Raw genomic sequence first — 19,227 nt, forward strand, 5'->3', positions numbered from 1 at the left:
GCCCCGGGTGCTCATTTGAGGCTGAGTAGACCTAGGGGAGGAGGCCCAGGACCCATTCAGATAATCGTCACCGGCGTTGGCCGACGAGACGCCCCCCGACACACGCGCGCGAGCTGGTCTCTCTCATCAGCTCCATCTCCACGTTGGTCGCCCGCTGGGAAATGTTTCAGTGTAAGTGGCTCCCATCGTGCTGCTGCAGCTGCTGGTGATGACCGCAGGCTGCGCGATGTGCCATGTGGAACTCCCCACCCGCACCCCCATCACCCCCCCCTCCTCCACCCCGCCCCCCCCTTCCACCTCCCCACCCTTTCCACCTCCCCACAAATGAAGCGAACTCCCCTCTCTCCACCCCCATCCTCCACCCCCCTCCTCCACCCCCCTCCTCCACCCCCCTCCTCCACCCCCCCTCCTCCACCTCCCCCTCCTCCACCCCCCCTCCTCCACCCCCCCTCCTCCACCCCCCCTCCTCCACCCCCCCTCCTCCACCCCCCCTCCTCCACCCCCCCACCATTTCCACCTCCCCTCCTGTCCACCCCACCCCCACAAATGAAGCGAACTCCCCCCTCTCCCCCCTCTCTCCACCCACCCCTCTCTCCCCTCCCCCCGCCCCCTCCCCCGCACGTCTAGTTGGTGACGTCACACGCACGGAGGCTCGATATAGGCTGTGACGTCGGCACCCCAGTCGCGAGGCGAGAGGAGCGGCACGGAGAGAGGCGCAGAGGACGCAGCTCAGCCATTCATTCATTCACTCACTCATTCACCCATTCATTCACTCATTCATTCCGTTGTTTGTTCTACAGCAGCAGCAGCAGCAGCATTATACCCATCGACAACAGCAAACATCGTCGTGGTCGACACTCCCACCACCGTCACTGGTGTTTGCAGGCAAGCGTTCGGGGCGAATCGCATTGTGCTTCTAAACATTCTGATGAGGTTGTGTGTGTGGGGGGCTGCGAGAGAGAGCGAGAGAGAGAGACGGGGATGATGCGGTTATACATTATATTTTATAAAATACATGACCACGATATAATGAGTGTTAATGTTGGTGGTGGTGGTGATGGATGACCACTGTTGTAATTGTAATCCAGAGGAATTGTTGTCGTGTGAATTTCTCGCTGCCGTTTCTCGCTGAAGTGGGGTTCCAAGGAAGGAGGAGAGGGGGGGCTGGGGGGGATGTTTGGTTTAAATGTTGCGCCCTGGAACACCCCGCAGAGTGTGGTGAATTATATTTTAAAATATCACCACCACCACCACCATCATCTTGCGTTGTTTAAATAATCGGTCGTGGTGGTTGGATGTGTAAGGAGGGCAATTAAAAACAAAGATCTTATGCCGAGATGAATATATTTGCAAAACGGAGAACAGTCGTGAATTGACTTTGTTCATACTGTACATTATTTTAGCTTCCATCGTTGATTGTTGTCATCATCATCATCACCAGTCTTCTGTGGTTGGCTGCAAGCTGCGCCTTGTTGCAATGTTATAGTTAAACCTCGGCCTGGGATATAACTTCGGCAAAGAGAATCGAGCCAATTCGTTGTTCTATCCAACATCAACACCGCCATCATCATCTTGTATTGTTTCTGCTAATCCGTCTGAGCGATATTAAATCGGATGTCTTTCCTAAAAAAAGAAAATCTTCTGCTAAGATATCCGTGCAAGCGAGAATAGTTTATTCCGCTATGCTCACAACATCGCCATCCGAGCCGTCCTTCGGCTACGGGACGACCGTCCCGGGCCCTGCACTTTGGGGAGGGGGGGGGGGCACACGGTTGATGGTTTGCTCCGAGCCCCGGACCCCCCCCCCCCCCCCGCTATGGACCATCATCATCACCACCACCACCATCATCACCATCACTACCACCACCACCAACCACCATCCTCTGCATTGCTGGTATCGTTGCTCACGATTCTGTGTAAACGCGGTGGTCGGGTTTCAATGAGTGTGTGGGGGTGTGGGGGTGGCAGTGCAGGTGGTGTGTGACACGCGTGCCTCGGCGCGAAGAAAAACCTGGGGATCGATTCTCGAGTTTGAATGTTCACCACACCACCTCCCCACCTCGCCCTGCTCTGCGTGGGATTTCCTCCTTCCATAGCTACATAAAACAACAACAACATACAATGTGACACTGGTGTTGGCCAAGCATCCTCAATGTAGCAGGACCCTCCTGAAAAAGAGTATTGAGACAGCCTGTGGCTTTCCTGGGTAAATAACATGTACTATCTCTGAATGATAATTTACTTTTCGATTTAAAGCTTTCGTGACTGCAGGGATTCATCTTCTTGGTTCTTTCGGTAAAGTCACGTAGAATGTAAATAATAAAATAATAAAACATAATAAAATAATTCTCACGACGTTTCGGCCACAACGCAAGCAGCCGTCCTCAGGTGGAGAACAGGTCTCGGGAAGACAGTCTGACAGAGCCTGGGGTGTGTCATTCAGACTCTGTCTTCTCGACAGACCTGTTCTCCACCTGAGGACGGCTGCTTGCGTTGTGGCCGAAACGTCGTGAGAATTATTTTATTATGTTTTATTTTTATTATTTTATTATTTCCATTCTACGTGACTTTACCGAAAGAACCAAGAAGATGATAATTTACTGTTATAAGTGATATATAACACTGGTCAACACACTCTTTCTGGCATCAGGTATTCCAAGGGATTTAAGGTAATTTTGGGGTGCCGATTCCAAATCTGGCATCAGTTTTTATCCATCACATCAGGTTTTTGAGATCAAATATTGCATTTTCAATAAAAACTGCAGAAGAAAAATATTAAATAAATGTGGATATCTACATAAAATGATATTATAAACACACTATCCCAAAAATACAGCGCCGTGTTTTAACACTAAAGCAGTCACCGACTCGCAACAACTTGCAATCATAAGTGACAGAGTTAATTTCGGGTAAAATCAATGAAAATGGGGTATGCCGATAGCATAAAAATGATGTGATAGAGCAAATCTGAGATCAGATTTTTTTGTTGACCAGTGTTATTCATCTTGGGTTGATGTTCGGTGGGGAGAGGCTATATTGACACTTACATTGAATACAACACCACCATCATCCTCTTCATTAACTCTATCGATTCTGCTGATTAGGTTAAGTGCTGTGGGCTTCGCGGGGTACATATTTGACGTCGGTGTTTTACACCCTCGGTTGAGATAGGTGGACGAGCGAGTCTTCGGTGTCATTAAGTTATTGTGCAAATGCATCATCATTATCACCACCACCAACAACAACCACCATTCGCCACTAAGTGGTGGTAACGTCACCGCGGCGCTTGTGCCAGGCTAGGTGCACGTTGAGGCCACGTGAAGTGTCGAACGCCCGCTGGCAGGAGGTCACGGGGCAGACCCAGCAGGTGCCACGAATCGACTGACTGAGATGACTGGGCCCATGCACCACCCTTGCCCCCTACTGTGTCACCACCATCACAGTCTCTTGAATTCCGATGGTGGTCATGATTATTATTTGAGCTAAGTGGCCAGTGAAATGAGATGCGTGTGTGTGTGATTAGTATCTTGTGCCGAAAGATGTATGCGAGATGATTGGTGTTAATGTTACCGTAGTGATACAATGAATGTGAAAGTGTCATCCGTGTAATCATCCTCGTGGTGCTTTGCTGAGATTTGTTTTCGGCAATTGTTGTTGGGGTCGTGAGTGGCGGCGAGGCACGCGCAGCGCGCACAGAAGTGCCGTGTGTTGTAACCTCGCGCTAATTTGTGTGTGTCCGCGCAAGAGAGCAATTTATTAAACTAAATTCGAAGCTTTCGTGACTGCAGGAATTTTTCTTTGGTTCTTTCGGTAAAGTCACGTAGAAATACATTAAATAATAATAGAATACGACTTTTCGATTGGAACACAAGCAGCCATCATCAGGTACAAATGAATGAGAAAACAAACATGGTAAACTTTTAAATATAATGCAATACAACACAGAGTCGGCCAACACCACAGTCAATACCCCACCTGGTTGATTACGTTATTCCAAAGATTGCTCTGTGTCGATGTTTTGTGTCTCTGTCTCAAATTTAGCAATCTTTGGAAGAACGTTAATCAACCAGGTGGGGTTGTTGACTGTTATGTTAGTCGACTCTGTGTTGTATTACATTGTATTTAAAAGTTTACTAGGTTTGTTTTCTCATTCATTTGTACCCGATGATGGTTGCTTGTGTTGCGATCGAAACGTCGTAATCTATTATTATTTATTTTAGTTTATTTCTACGTGACTTTACCGAGAGAACCAATGAGGAATTATTCACTTTAGTTACGGTTAATACATCATCATCACCATCGTCATGAGCAAAGACAAAGACCCCCCCCACCCCCGTATAGCCTTAACAGACTGTAGGGGCAAGTGCTGTTAGCGAGCAGCACCTATGAAGGCCGAAACGGTACACGAGGGGGTGGGTGGCCAGCACCATGCCCGGCCTCTACCATCATCAGAATCACGGCCACAGTCATCATGATATACTGTTCATCATCGTGACCGATCACCATCATCATCACCACCCCCCCCCCCCCCTAGTAATCCTCTCGTTGCGGCTGCTGCCGAGAGCCGAGGTAGCAACGTGGGCGATAGTCGCAATGTGGAGCGTCAATGCCGGCTTCTATTCAATTTCCTATTCACCGCGCCTAATGCACGCACCCTTGCATAACGCACACAATGCGTGCTCTATTCATGCACGACCCACTGCCCAATACATGCTGTGCCACACGATAATACATGTTTACATAATACACACACGTAATGTAGTGTACAATAACACGGTTATGCACACGCACACACTGCGACAACAATACATTGACAGCGCATTGTGTGTGTCGCTCACTAAACCCGAGTTCGATTCCCGCTCACGGCCAACGCCAAGTGACGATTATCTGAACCGATCCTGGGCCACCCTTAGGTCGACTCTGCCTCAAACGAGTACCCGGTGCGGTGCTTAAAAACATCGCCACTGGGGAGACAAAGGCGGCCGGGCGTGGTACTGTCCACCCACCCCGCCCCCCCTCGTGTGCCGTGGCGGCCTTCATAGGTGTCACTCGCTAACGGTACTTGCCCCCAAAAGTCTGAGCCTACACGCGGGACCTTTGTCTTTGGTTTAAAGCAGGAGCTTCACGTTGACCTTTAACCTCCTGCACATTGCTGCTGCCATCTCGCGCAAAGGTAGACGGCGGTCAATTATATTCCCCCATTCGTGAACGCGTTGAATTGTGTTGTTGTTGTTGTTGTTATGCTTGTGCCCCACCACTGCCAACGCAGTAACGAGTAGCAGCAGTCGCCGTCACCAGATAGATTTTTTTATTTACACGCTTTCATTTAACTCTGTTTGTCTCTTGTTGTCATATCCTCAAATTGTGTAACTCAATTTTAACCCACTTCCCAATGTGGTATCGACTGCGAACTTGGTATACTTACGTCATACTGATGACAATACTAAATTCTATCATTAAAAATACAAATTTGTAAACAATCTTTTTTATATGTTATGTTTCGGCTTGGGTCTAATTGTCCACGCTCAACTGACGTTGGCTGTAATTGGCCACGGCCCCTTACGTTATGGCAAGCCTCGGGGTCACTTCCTGGAGCCGTGGAGTTCTGCCATTACTCGTACGGTACATTTCCTTAAAGCGTGTTTAAAAAAAAAAGTATTTTTAAATATTACTTATTTTAAATTAAATATCCGTGTGTGTGTGTCTTTGAGTGCAGGCCTCTGCGATAGAGATTGAGAGAGTTGTGGTTGAGAGAGAGGAGTTGTTGTTGTAGAGAGAGTTGGTGGTTGAGCGAGAGTTGTTGTAGAGAGCGAGTTAAGAGAGGAGGTGGAGGTGGCGAGGTCGCGACCCCGTTGGCCAAGATGAACCCGGCCGTCTCGCCCCCCGTGCTCATCACGGACGCGGCGGGAGGGCGATCATTCATCCGCGGACAACTACTCGGCAAGGTGGGTCCATAGCATCACCACCCTCCCCCACCCCCCCCCCCCCCTACAGCATCCCTACAGCGTCTCAATAGCAGCATCTCGCCTGTGTTCATATCTGGTTCGTAGCGTGTCCGTATCGGCATCTCGCGTGTACAGGACGGCTGGTCCGTAGCTTCTCCGTAGCATGCTATGGAGACGCTATGGAGACGCTATGCACCAGGTATTTCCGCGAGATGCTGTAAACTCCCAACTCCTCTAGCCCTGTTGCAAACCGCGAGCTCTGACTGACCCCTGACCCCTAAACCCTCGAACCTTGTCCCCTAGCCCCAATTCTTCTCGCCCCAATTCGTCTAAGCCCAACCTTGTCACATATTCACTTTAAGATGTTTTTTTTCTTGTTTTTGTTTGTTGCGGTTGCACCCGATTCAAGAGCCGAATGGCTCACAGGGCTACACCTAATACATTAACTTGAACTTGCTCCATCCCCTAGCCGGCGCACCCAAACCGAACCCCGGAAGCCCTGATCCCCTACGGGGGGGGGGGCTTTGGGGTCAAAGGGCAGAGCCGGCACTGCCAAGGTCTGGGTTCGCCGCGAGTGATTGTTGAGAAGGGTCTCAAGTGCAGCGAGTTGGTGGTCTCAGGTCCGTTACCAGCGACTGGCACAGAGACTCGCGGAGAGACCCCGAGGCTTCTACGGAGTGTTCTTTAGCGCGCTGCGCTACGAACGCGGCAACCCGAGTTCCATTCCCGCTTGCAACAAACATCGGGCGACGAATATCCCAAGCGGTCCTGTTGACTGGGCCTCTTTGATGCGGTTTGTGGACATCGGCACCGGGGAGGCAAAGGCGGCCTGCCGTGGGTTTTGACCACCCCACCCCCTCGTCGTGCTTTGCCGGGCCCTTCCCAGGTTACTCCTCGCTAGCGGCACCTTGCCCCAGCAGCCTGTTGAGTCTACCCAGGGGGTCTTTGTCTTTGTCTGTGTGTGGTGTTGCGGTTAGTGGTTAGTAAGGGGAGCGGTGGTGTAGCGGTTAGCGCGCTGCGCTACGAACCTGGCGAACCAGGTTGGATTCCCGCTCTCTGTGAACACCGGTGACGATTATCTGAACCGTCCTGGGCCTCCCCTAGGTCGACTCGGCCTCAAATGAGTATCTGGTGCGATGTGTAAACATCGGCACTGCGGAGACAAAGGCGGCCGTGGGTGGTGCTGGCCACCCCCCACCCTCTCGTGCCTTCGTAGGCGCTCGCAAACAGCACTTGCTCCAACAATCTGTTAAGGCTACACGGGGGGGGCGGGGATCCTTTGTCTTTGTGTGTACGCAGGGCGGCTTTGCGCGGTGCTACGAGGCCACGGACATGGCCACGCAGAAGGTTTACGCCATCAAGGTCATCCCACACTCGCGCATCGCCAAGCCCTACCAGCGCGAAAAGGTGCAGTGAGCGTCGTCGTCGTCATAGTCGTCGTCATAGTCGTCATTGTCATCGCCACTGGTCATCATTGGTGTAATGATCATCGCCATCGTTATATTTGTAATCGATGTATTCATCATCGTCACCATTATTGTGTTCGTAATTATCATCACCACCATATATTAGTAATCGTTGCATTCGTGAGCATCGCCTCCGTTGTGTATTCATCGTTACCATTGCATTCTTGATGGTCCCAACACCTTTTGTGTTCATGAGCATTGATGATCATCGGTAGCAGGGCGAGAGGTTTATTTCGCGCGTGGAGCCGATTGAGCCAAGACGATTCTCTGTCGAGGGCGACTCGCCCTGTGGACAACGAATCCCGTCTGTGTCTCTTGGACCAGCAGGCATGGCGATCGAGAGCAGTTGCAGGGGCTGCGCCTTCACCGCTTTTGCTCGGAGCTGACGGTCGGCTGTCGGGGCCTCCATGCGCCATGAAGCGTGGGGCCTGCGATAAATAAATAAATAAATACACCGTCCACCACTCCCCCCTAAAAACTCTACTCGTTAAAACATTTCCCGCTTCCCCGATGTGCTTTGGGCAAGCGGTTTAGGAGAGGGCTCTCCATCTTACTCGCACGATCTAGCTTAGTTATAGTTACTCCTTAGCAGAGGTCGCAATCGGGTACCCGGTACCCGATACCCGGCTACCCGTACCCAGCCGGGTACGGGTAGACCGTGAGTCACTAGTGAGTAACCGTTTGTCACTCATTTCCCAACGTCTTGTCTCTTCTCACAATTCAAGTTCCTAGAATCAAACCCACCCGTGCCTGCAACATGGCTTCATCCCAGAGGTCGCAATCGGGTACCTGATATCCTACCCGATACCCGGCTGGGTACGGGTAGCCCGATAATCGGGTAGGGTACGGGTACCCATTTGCGACCCTGGTGCGGCCGGGTACGGGTAAGGTATCAAAACCCGTTTGCGACCTCTACTCCTTAGACGGGGACGGGGACGGGGGGTTACACTGGACAATTATGTAGCCCTTGTTAATGACATTTTAAGGACCAGGGGCCGATTACAGATGCACTGGAAAACCACGCAGAGCCACGCCGAAAATAAATCCCCACCCCCACCGTTTCCTTGCCTCCGCCGTCTCCTGCCCCCCCTCCCCCCGTCTCCTGCCCCCTCCTTCTCTCCCAAACCCCTCGCCCTCCCTCGCCCGTTTCCGCATCGCCTGTTGAATTACATTATTACATTCCCTCCCCGCTCCCCCCCCCCATGCTATAAACTCCTGCGATGCTGCCCCCCCCCACCCCCGCCCATCGTTGTGGCAACCGGTTTGGCGGCGACTGTCCACGGAGAAATCCCGGAACCGCGCGCACGACGAGTGAATGCGAATTCGGGAAGGGAAGGAAGGACGGGGGGAGGGGTGGGGGGGATGGAATGTGGATGGCTGGTCCCCCTCCCCCCCCCGAACCCTCCAGCGGGGTCGGGCGCATGGCGGAGCCGAGCGCACCCCAGAGCGCGGCTTCCGCGCTGCTCTGGGGTGCGAGGCGCGTCGGATGGGGGTTGTGGAGGGGGGTGTGGGTCGGGCAGTGGTGGGCGGCGGGGGGGGGGCATGTGAATGAAATGAATGAGTGGGCGGAAATGAATGAGTGAATGCAATTAATTTGGGGGAACAAAACATGCCAGTTACTACCACACACGTTTAGAATTTGAGTGCAACTCCATCATGGGTGGGTGGGTGGGTGAGCGGGTGGGTGGGTGAATGAGTGAGTGGGTGCATTAGTAGGTGAGGTGAGTGGGTGAGTGAGTGTATGCGTGAGTGGGTGGGTGAATGAGTGTATGCGTGAGTGGGTGAATGAGTGTATGCGTGAGTGGGTGGGTGACTAACTGACTGACTAATTGGTGGTCCAGGTGGAGCGCGAGGTGGAGCTGCACGGGACGCTGCGTCACCCCCACGTCGTCCGCTTCTACTACCACTTCCAGGACGCGGAGAACGTCTACCTCCTGCTGGAGCACTGCAGCCGGCGGGTGAGCCGCACTGCCGCAAACCAGCACCAAACCTGCCATAACCAGCACCAAACCTGTCATAACCAGCACCAAACCTGCCATAACCAGCACCAAACCTGCCATAACCAGCACCAAACCTGCCATAACCAGCACCAAACCTGCCATAACCAGCACCAAACCTGCCATAACCAGCACCAAACCTGCCATAACTAGCACCAAACCTGCCATAACCAGCACCAAACCTGCCATAACCAGCACCAAACCTGCCATAACCAGCACCAAACCTGCCATAACCAGCACCAAACCTGCCATAACCAGCACCAAACCTGCCATAACCAGCACCAAACCTGCCATAACCAGCACCAAACCTGCCATAACCAGCACCAAACCTGCCATAACCAGCACCAAACCTGCCATAACCAGCACCAAACCTGCCATAACCAGCACCAAACCTGCCATAACCAGCACCAAACCTGCCATAACCAGCACCAAACCTGCCATAACCAGCACCAAACCTGCCATAACTAGCACCAAACCTGCCATAACTAGCACCAAACCTGCCATAACCAGCACCAAACCTGCCATAACCAGCACCAAACCTGCCATAACCAGCACCAAACCTGCCATAACTAGCACCAAACCTGCCATAACTAGCACCAAACCTGCCATAACCAGCACCAAACCTGCCATAACCAGCACCAAACCTGCCATGACCAGCACCAAACCTGCCATAACTAGCACCAAACCTGCCATAACTAGCACCAAACCTGCCATAACTAGCACCAAACCTGCCATAACCAGCACCAAACCTGCCATAACCAGCACCAAACCTGCCATAACCAGCACCAAACCTGCCATAACCAGCACCAAACCTGCCATAACCAGCACCAAACCTGCCATAACCAGCACCAAACCTGCCATAACTAGCACCAAACCTGCCATAACTAGCACCAAACCTGCCATAACTAGCACCAAACCTGCCATAACCAGCACCAAACCTGCCATAACCAGCACCAAACCTGCCATAACCAGCACCAAACCTGCCATAACCAGCACCAAACCTGCCATAACCAGCACCAAACCTGCCATAACCAGCACCAAACCTGCCATAACCAGCACCAAACCTGCCATAACCAGCACCAAACCTGCCATAACCAGCACCAAACCTGCCATAACCAGCACCAAACCTGCCATAACTAGCACCAAACCTGCCATAACTAGCACAAAATCTGCCATAACCAGCACCAAACCTGCCATAACTAGCACCAAACCTGCCATAACCAGCACCAAATCTGTCATAACCAGCACCAAATCTGCCATAACAAGCACCAAACCTGCCATAACGAGCACCAAACTCACCGTTACTGGCACCAAACCCACCGTGACCGGCACCAAACCCGGTGCATGCAGGGCCTCCGCCGTGTCGATCCCCGTGGCGCTGATCCCCAGGTGGTTCCCAGCTACGAGCAAGCGCCACTCCCGACCCCCCCTAAAGCCTCCCTCGACCCCCTTGCCAGGAGCCCCCAGGATTCCCCACAATCCTAGGAATGGGGTGCGGTGGCAGGAGGGGGGAGGGGGAGGGGGGAGGGGGAGGGGGGAGCGAGGGAGGGAGGGGAGCCGGTGGTGATGTTGAAAGGGTGGGGTGCAGTGTGGGTATTTGGGGGGGGGGGGGGTGGTGTGAGGGAGAGAGGGAGGGGGGGGGGGTGGGAGGGGGGTCGGGGAGACGGGGGGGGGGCGGGGAAGGGAACGGGGGAGGGGGGGGAAGCTGCCGACACTGGTCTCTGACAAAGACCCCCCCCCCCCCCCATAGCCTCAACAGGCTGTTGGGGCAAGTGCTGTTCGCCAGTTAGGGGGTGGGTGGACCAGCGCCACGCCCGACCGCCTTTGTCTCCCCAGTGGCGATGTTTACACGCCGCACCGGGTAGTCGTATCGCACTGTGGGATGCAATTTGCATGAATTGCACTCTATTGAATCAAATAATTATTTGAGGCCGAGTCGACCTAGGGGAGGCCCAGGACCGGTTCAGCTAATCGTCGTCGTCGGTAGCCGTGAGCAGGATTCGATCTTGGGTCGCCGGGTTCGTAGCGGCGCTCCCGCCTGGTCTCCCGTCACCGGCGTGAGAACAAACCCCCAAACAACGGCGGCCATGATCCATCAAGTGCCAGTGCGCAGTAGGCCCCGGAGCCCGTGGCGGGAGTGGGTGAATGTCGGTAGCCCCCCCCCCCCCGACCACCGCCAAGGGGCCGCTTTTCGGTGCGGTTGTAGTGTATGGGGTGGCAAGAACGGACGAGTGATTTGTTGACCTCCTCCTCTATTTTGCACTCCCCTCGTGTTTTTGCGTTGTTGTTGTTGTTGTTGTGACGTTTTGAACCCGTGCCCCTACTAGACATCTGTGGGGGCAAAAGCTTTACAGCTCCATCGGATCGCTCCGGTATAAAAAGATTCTGATTCTGACTCGTAAAAATTCGCGGTTCGAATCTGGCGGGCCACCCCGGTTATTACTCTCGTGCATATTGACCGTAGAGAGAGAGAATTAAACAACCCCCACTTCGAGTTTTAGCGCATAAATGCAGAGTTGAGCAGCAGTTCAGCCCCTCCCCCCATATCCTCTCCTGCGATCGCGACCACCCCCGCGGATCACGCAGAGCGACCGCGTGAGAGAAACCCCCCTTGGATCGTCGTGGCCGGTTCTCTCTCCTGGGGCGATTCCGCTGATAAGCGACGCGACTTCGCGCCGAGGTTTCGGCTCTTTGTCGCGTCGTCTCTACGGGAGATGTCGCCGTTGGTACGGAGGGACGCTCTGATTGGTACGGAGGGACGCTCTGATTGGTACGGAGGGACGCTCTGATTGGTACGGAGGGACGCTCTGATTGGTACGGAGGGACGCTCTGATTGGTACGGAGGGACGCTCTGATTGGTACGGAGGGACGCTCTGATTGGTACGGAGGGACGCTCTGATTGGTACGGAGGGACGCTCTGATTGGTACGGAGGGACGCTCTGATTGGTACGGAGGGACGCTCTGATTGGTACGGAGGGACGCTCTGATTGGTACGGAGGGACGCTCTGATTGGTACGGAGGGACGCTCTGATTGGTACGGAGGGACGCTCTGATTGGTACGGAGGGACGCTCTGATTGGTACGGAGGGACGCTCTGATTGGTACGGAGGGACGCTCTGATTGGTACGGAGGGACGCTCTGATTGGTACGGAGGGACGCTCTGTTTGGTACGGAGGGACGCTCTGTTTGGTACGGAGGGACGCTCTGATTGGTACGGAGGGACGCTCTGATTGGTACGGAGGGACGCTCTGATTGGTACGGAGGGACGCTCTGATTGGTACGGAGGGACGCTCTGATTGGTACGGAGGGACGCTCTGATTGGTACGGAGGGACGCTCTGATTGGTACGGAGGGACGCTCTGATTGGTACGGAGGGACGCTCTGATTGGTACGGAGGGACGCTCTGTTTGGTACGGAGGGACGCTCTGTTTGGTACGGTGGGACGCTCTGTTTGGTACGGAGGGACGCTCTGTTTGGTACGGAGGGACGCTCTGATTGGTACGGAGGGACGCTCTGATTGGTACGGAGGGACGCTCTGATTGGTACGGAGGGACGCTCTGATTGGTACGGAGGGACGCTCTGATTGGTACGGAGGGACGCTCTGATTGGTACGGAGGGACGCTCTGATTGGTACGGAGGGACGCTCTGATTGGTACGGAGGGACGCTCTGATTGGTACGGAGGGACGCTCTGATTGGTACGGAGGGACGCTCTGTTTGGTACGGAGGGACGCTCTGTTTGGTACGGAGGGACGCTCTGTTTGGTACGGAGGGACGCTCTGATTGGTACGGAGGGACGCTCTGATTGGTACGGAGGGACGCTCGCACCGTGTCGGTGACCAAACGTCCGTCGTGGAATCCCTGCGTCCTCGTGATTTAAATCCCCTCCCGGCGCTCCCATCCCTCCCCCGGCGCAGTCGCTGGCCCACCTGATCAAGGCGCGGAAGTTCCTCACCGAGCCCGAGGTGCGCTACTTCCTGCAGCAGATCGTGGCGGGGCTCAAGTACCTCCATGCATGCGGAATCGTGCACCGTGACATCAAGCTGGGTACCCGGCCACTCGCACCACCCACTCACACGACTCGCCACCCACCCACCCACTCTCACCACCCACCCACTCTCACCACCCACTCACTCACACCACCCACTCACTCACACCACCCACTCACTCACACCACCCACTCACTCACCCCACCCACCCACCCACTCACACGACCCACCCACCCACTCACACCACCCACTCACACCACCCACCCACTCACACCACCCACCCACTCACACCACCTACTCTCACCACCCACTCACTCTCACCACCCACTCACTCTCACCACCCACTCACTCTCACCACCCACTCACTCTCACCACCCACTCACTCACACCACCCACTCACTCACACCACCCACCCACTCTCACCACCCACCCACTCCCACCACACATTCCAACCCACCCTCTCCACCCACTCAGCACCCAGCCACTCTCACCACCCACTCCACACACAAAAAAACAAAGATCCCCCGTATAGCCTTCACAGATTGTTAGGGCAAGTGCTGTTAGCGAGCACCTATGAAGGCCGGAACGGTACACGAGGGGGTGGGTGGCCGGCAACCACGCTCGGCCGCCTTTGTCTCCCCAGTAGCGATGTTCACTGCACACCGCACCAGGTACTCATTTGAGGCTGAGTCGACCTGGAGGAGGCCCAGGACCGGTACAGATAATCGTCACCGGTGTTGGCAGTGAGCGGGAGCACGGTTATTCGCGTGTGTACATATGGGGAGCGATGGCGCAACGGTTAGCACACTGCGCTACGAGCCCGCCCCGTGGCCTGGACGTGTCCGAACACGCACCGGTGTGGACCGTGCGACCGCTGTTTGTCTCGGCAGGGAATTTCTTCATCACGGAGCGAATGCAGCTCAAGATCGGAGACTTTGGCCTCGCGATCAGGCTCGGCGAGGGAGTGGAACAGAAGAGGTGCCAGACACCCCCCCCCCCCCCCACTTCACTCGCGCCCCGTCCCCGATCACGTGTCTGTGTGGCTCTATGGGTCTCTGTGGGTCTCTGTGGGTCTCTGTGGGTCTCTGTGGGTCTCTGTGGGTCTCTATGGGTCTCTATGGGTCTCTATGGATCTATGTATATCGATGGGTCTCTATGAATATCGATGGGTCTCTATGGGTCTCTATAGGTCTCGATGGGTCTCTATGAATATCGATGGGTCTCTATGGGTCTCTATGAATATCGATGGGTCTCTATGGGTCTCTATGAATATCGATGGTTTCCATGGTGTTGGGTGGCCTGGCCATATTCGTCTCGGTGGTAGCAGTGGTGGCGTTGACAGCGACGAGATGTTGACTACCTCGCCTGGTGTATAGGAGGTCGTGATCCCGACCCTGGATGCCTGCTGTTTATTTTTGTAGTTTGTATGGATTTTTCTCCGGGTCCTCCGGTTTTTCCCTCCCACATTTTAGAATCAACATCACCACGCGTTTAAGAGTTTATTTGGCTGCTGTTATAAATTTCCACACGATGATGAGGAGCCACTTCCTTGAGCTATCATTTGTGATGGCCTGGTCACTTGTGAAAGAAGAGCTACATCGCTCGGGGTGGGCCTCACGTGGTAAAATAAAAAGTTTAGTTTTTGACAGTTCATCGTCCACATGCGGTTTCCACCGGTGTCTGCGAGGTGCAAAAGCGTTTTGTGGCCGCCACGTCTCGGACCCTCGTCGCGCCACGCGGCCTCCTGCGCACCTACGTCGTCGTTGTCGTCATCAACATCGCCATCATCGTTGTTGTCGTCGTTAGTATCGTTATCGTTGTCGTCGTCATCTTTGTCATCGTCGTCAGCAACATCGTCGTCAGCAACATCGTCGTCGTCATCGTTGTCTTCATCGTCGTCTGTTGCAGGACGATCTGCGGGACTCCCAACTACCTCGCTCCGGAGGTTCTCGACAAGCAGGGCCACGGGCGCGAGGCCGACGTGTGGGCGTTTGGCTGCATTGTGTACGGCACGCACGTGACGCGCACACACGTGACGTATGCGCATATGGCACATGCATGCAAGTGACGTACGCGCACGTGGCACGCGCACGTGGCACGCGCACGTGGCACGCGCACGTGGCACGCGCACGTGGCACGCGCACGTGGCACGCGCACGTGGCACGCGCACGTGGCACGCGCACGTGGCACGCGCACGTGGCACGCGCACGTGGCACGCGCACGTGGCACGCGCACGTGGCACGCGCACGTGGCACGCGCACGTGGCACGCGCACGACGAACGCCGTGAGTGGAACCCTCAGCCCTAGCCCTGCTTGCCCCCCCCACCAACCCGAGCCAGATTCGGATGTCGCAGCCAGTCGAAAAACCAGGCCCGTACTGTGCTGGCTCGGCTCGGATGTGCCAGGTGGGGCTGGGGAGTTGTGGCTTGAAAGTGGTATTAGGCCCTCGGTTTGGGGAACATATTTTTCCCATCCTCGCCGTAAATGTGCGCAATCGTCTGTTATAGCGATGGGTCGATTGACATTTACGGTCCGTGTTCTCTGATTGGCTGGGTTTAAAGCGGTGGTTGCAAGTCTCGGGCAGCGAGTCCTCTTCAGGCAGTGTCGAGTCTCTGCGGTCAATGGTGGCCAAGTGGTGGTGCCGTCCAAATCCCAGCTTAGCCTCGCTTAACACCTCGACAAACATTCGCTCGTGACTTGAACCTTGAACTCCAACGGTTGACCCTTTGCGACCCGCCCACCCCCGCCGCCTCGCCCCACTCTCCGCGGCGAGCGGCCGCGCTCGCGAGGAATTCTGACGGCGGCCGTGCCTCGAATTCCGCGTCCACCACAACCCCGGCGATGAAAAAATGAATCCGGTCAAACCCTCGCCCCCCCCCCCCCCCAACTCTAATGCCCCCACCCCAATACCCACATTGTGCCCCCCCCCGTTGCCCCGCTCCCACAGCTACACAATGCTGGTGGGGCGCCTCCCGTTCCACGCGGGCGAGCTGCGCGACATGTACCGGTACATCCGCGAGGCGCGCTACCCGCTGCCCGCGACGCTGGGCCACTCGGCGCGCTCGCTGATCGCGGCGCTGCTGCGGCTGGCGCCCGGCGAGAGGCTGGACCTCGACGGCGCCCTGCAGCACCCCTTCTTTACACAGGTGGTGACGGGTACCCCGCTCCCTCCACCCACCCACCACTACCCGCCCACCCACCACCACCACCCACCCACCCACCACCACCCCTTCATTACACAGGTGTTGACGGGTACCCCGCTCCCTCCACCCACCACCACTACCCGCCCACCACCCACCACCCACCACCCACCCCTTCTTTACACAGGTGGCGACGGGTCCCCCGCTCCCTCCACCCACCCACCCACCACCACCCACCACTACCCCTAAAGCCTTCAACGGACTGAACGGACTGTTCGGGGGCACGTGCTGATGTCGAGCACCCAAACGAGTTCCGGCACTGCGAACGATGGACAGGGAGGGGGGTGGGGGGGGGGTGGTCGGCAACCACGCCCGGCCGCCTTTGTCTCTCCAGCGATGATATTTCGCACACGGCAGCCCGGGTGCTGGTGTAAGGTGGAGTGGACTACAGGGTAACGGTGAAGATGTGTTCGGGATGCGTTACGTGGGGGGTGGGGTGGTGGGGGGGGGGGGGGCAAAGATCCCCCGGGTAGCCTTGACAAGCTTTTGGGGCAAGTGCCGCTGGCGAGGGTAGCACTTGACGAAGGCCGGCACGGCACACGAGGTGGTCGGGTGGCCACCACCACCACGCCCGGCCCCCCCCCAGTGCCGATGTTTGACACGCGCCGTGCCAGGCGTGGAATCGACCTCGGGGGGGGGGGGGGGATGCCCAGGATGACTCTGGTGCTGGTTGCCGCGGGCGACCCGAGGTCCGATTCCCGCCGGGTTCGTGAAGTAGCGCAGCGCCAAACCGCCGCTCCCCGCCAGTGGGCGCACGCACGGGGGAGACGCCGCGGCCTGGTTGCTCGCTAGCGCCTCGTCAGTAGCGCCTCGTCAGTAGCGCCGCTAACAGCGGCTCTCCACGTGCCTCACCCGGTGGGGGGGGGAGGGAATTGCCTTTTCTCACCGAGGCTGCAGAGAGGGGTGGTCCTGTTTCATCACGCGGGGGTCTCCCCTGCCAAGGGGCGGTGGTGGTTTAGAGGGGGGAGTGCCGCCGTCAAACCAAACGCGCCCCCCCCCCCCCGTGCCCAGGACATCCCGTGCCAGATCCGGTGACTGCTGCGGATTTTCATAACCCAGGTCGCCTCCCCCCCCCTGTTCACCCACGCTTCGCTTCACGCTTCTGTCCTTTTGTGGTCAACCTCGCAGCAGTGGTGGCCTTGCTGCAAGCTGCCCGCTGCTGCAAGCTGCACGCTGCTGCAGGCTGCACGCTGCTGCAAGCTGCACGCTGCTGCAAGCTGCTGCAAGCTGCTGCAAGCTGCACGCTGCTGCAAGCTGCTGCAAGCTGCTGCAAGCTGCACGCTGCTGCAAGCTGCTGCAAGCTGCACGCTGCTGCAAGCTGCTGCAAGCTGCACGCTGCTGCAAGCTGCTGCAAGCTGCACGCTGCTGCAAGCTGCTGCAAGCTGCACGCTGCTGCAAGCTGCACGCTGCTGCAAGCTGCTGCAAGCTGCACGCTGCTGCAAGCTGCTGCAAGCTGCACGCTGCTGCAAGCTGCTGCAAGCTGCACGCTGCTGCAAGCTGCAAGCTGCTGCAAGCTGCACGCTGCTGCAAGCTGCACGCTGCTGCAAGCTGCACGCTGCTGCAAGCTGCTGAAAGCTGCACGCTGCTGCAAGCTGCTGCAAGCTGCACGCTGCTGCAAGCTGCTGCAAGCTGCTGCAAGCTGCACGCTGCTGCAAGCTGCTGCAAGCTGCACGCTGCTGCAAGCTGCTGCAAGCTGCACGCTGCTGCAAGCTGCTGCAAGCTGCACGCTGCTGCAAGCTGCTGCAAGCTGCACGCTGCTGCAAGCTGCTGCAAGCTGCACGCTGCTGCAAGCTGCTGCAAGCTGCACGCTGCTGCAAGCTGCTGCAAGCTGCACGCTGCTGCAAGCTGCTGCAGCGGGGGGGTTGGTGGATCGCCGCGCACTGCTGGGTTGGTGGGGGGCATGCGAGCAGGAGCCACAACTCCCGGCTCGCCAGCAGAATGCGTCGCAGGGTGAAGAAAATCCCGTGGAACTCCACCACCTCGTTCCCTCCTCCACTTTCCTCCCGCTCGTTGGCGTTCGCTAATTGGTCTGAAACTTTGTTTTTTAAAGAGCTACCCTGCCCACGTGGTGACCGTTCCCGCGCTTTCTTCTCTTCCTACCCCCCCTCTCCCCCCCAAAGGGCTTCACGCCGGAGCGACTGTCCAGCAGCTGCTGCTACTGCTCCCCCGACTTCCCGCAGGAGCTGAGCCCCACGCGGGCGCTGCTGGTGCGGGCGCGGGACCTCATCTTCGGCAGCGGCGGCAGCGGCCGGCGAGACAAAGCGAGCCGCGACGCGGCACCCGCCGGTCGGTGTCACCGCAGAGTGGGGGAGGGGGGGGGGTGGCTGGAGGGGGGGGGTTGGGATGAGGTTGGGGGGGGTGGAGGGGGCGCTGGATGAAGTGGGGGGATGGGGCGTGGTGTGCGATGGTTGTGGAGGGTTATAGGTGGTGATGTGTCTTGCAGTGGCATAGTTTTTTTGGGGGGGGGGGGGGGGTGTGTGCAAGAGCCCATAATTTGGTGGGGGGGGCGGTTTGTATAACAAGAGAAGCAGTGCTCCAGCCACTGCTGGATGATCGGAGGCCTGGCGTGTTCGTGGTGGGGGGGAGATGTGGGGCGACGTGTGGGCCGGGCCGTGTGAGATGGCGACGCTTTTG

General features: G+C 56.5%; 1 protein-coding gene across 1 annotated transcript in view; it reads left to right on the plus strand.

Annotated features, from left to right (window-relative positions):
- Nucleotides 1-663: 663 nt before the first annotated feature.
- PLK3 (polo like kinase 3) overlaps nucleotides 664-19,227 on the plus strand; it is a 19,005-nt gene continuing 441 nt past the window's right edge. The window contains exons 1-9 of the mRNA XM_078615312.1: nucleotides 664-885; nucleotides 5,717-5,945; nucleotides 7,245-7,352; nucleotides 9,253-9,369; nucleotides 13,322-13,451; nucleotides 14,284-14,371; nucleotides 15,302-15,397; nucleotides 16,341-16,539; nucleotides 18,714-18,879. Coding sequence (XP_078471438.1) covers nucleotides 5,862-5,945; nucleotides 7,245-7,352; nucleotides 9,253-9,369; nucleotides 13,322-13,451; nucleotides 14,284-14,371; nucleotides 15,302-15,397; nucleotides 16,341-16,539; nucleotides 18,714-18,879 — 988 coding nt within the window. The 5' untranslated portion in view covers nucleotides 664-885; nucleotides 5,717-5,861. The remainder of the gene's footprint in view (nucleotides 886-5,716; nucleotides 5,946-7,244; nucleotides 7,353-9,252; nucleotides 9,370-13,321; nucleotides 13,452-14,283; nucleotides 14,372-15,301; nucleotides 15,398-16,340; nucleotides 16,540-18,713; nucleotides 18,880-19,227) is intronic.

This window comes from Lampetra planeri, chromosome 46, assembly GCF_965212315.1.
Source record: "Lampetra planeri chromosome 46, kcLamPlan1.2.h2, whole genome shotgun sequence".
NCBI lineage: Eukaryota > Metazoa > Chordata > Hyperoartia > Petromyzontiformes > Petromyzontidae > Lampetra > Lampetra planeri.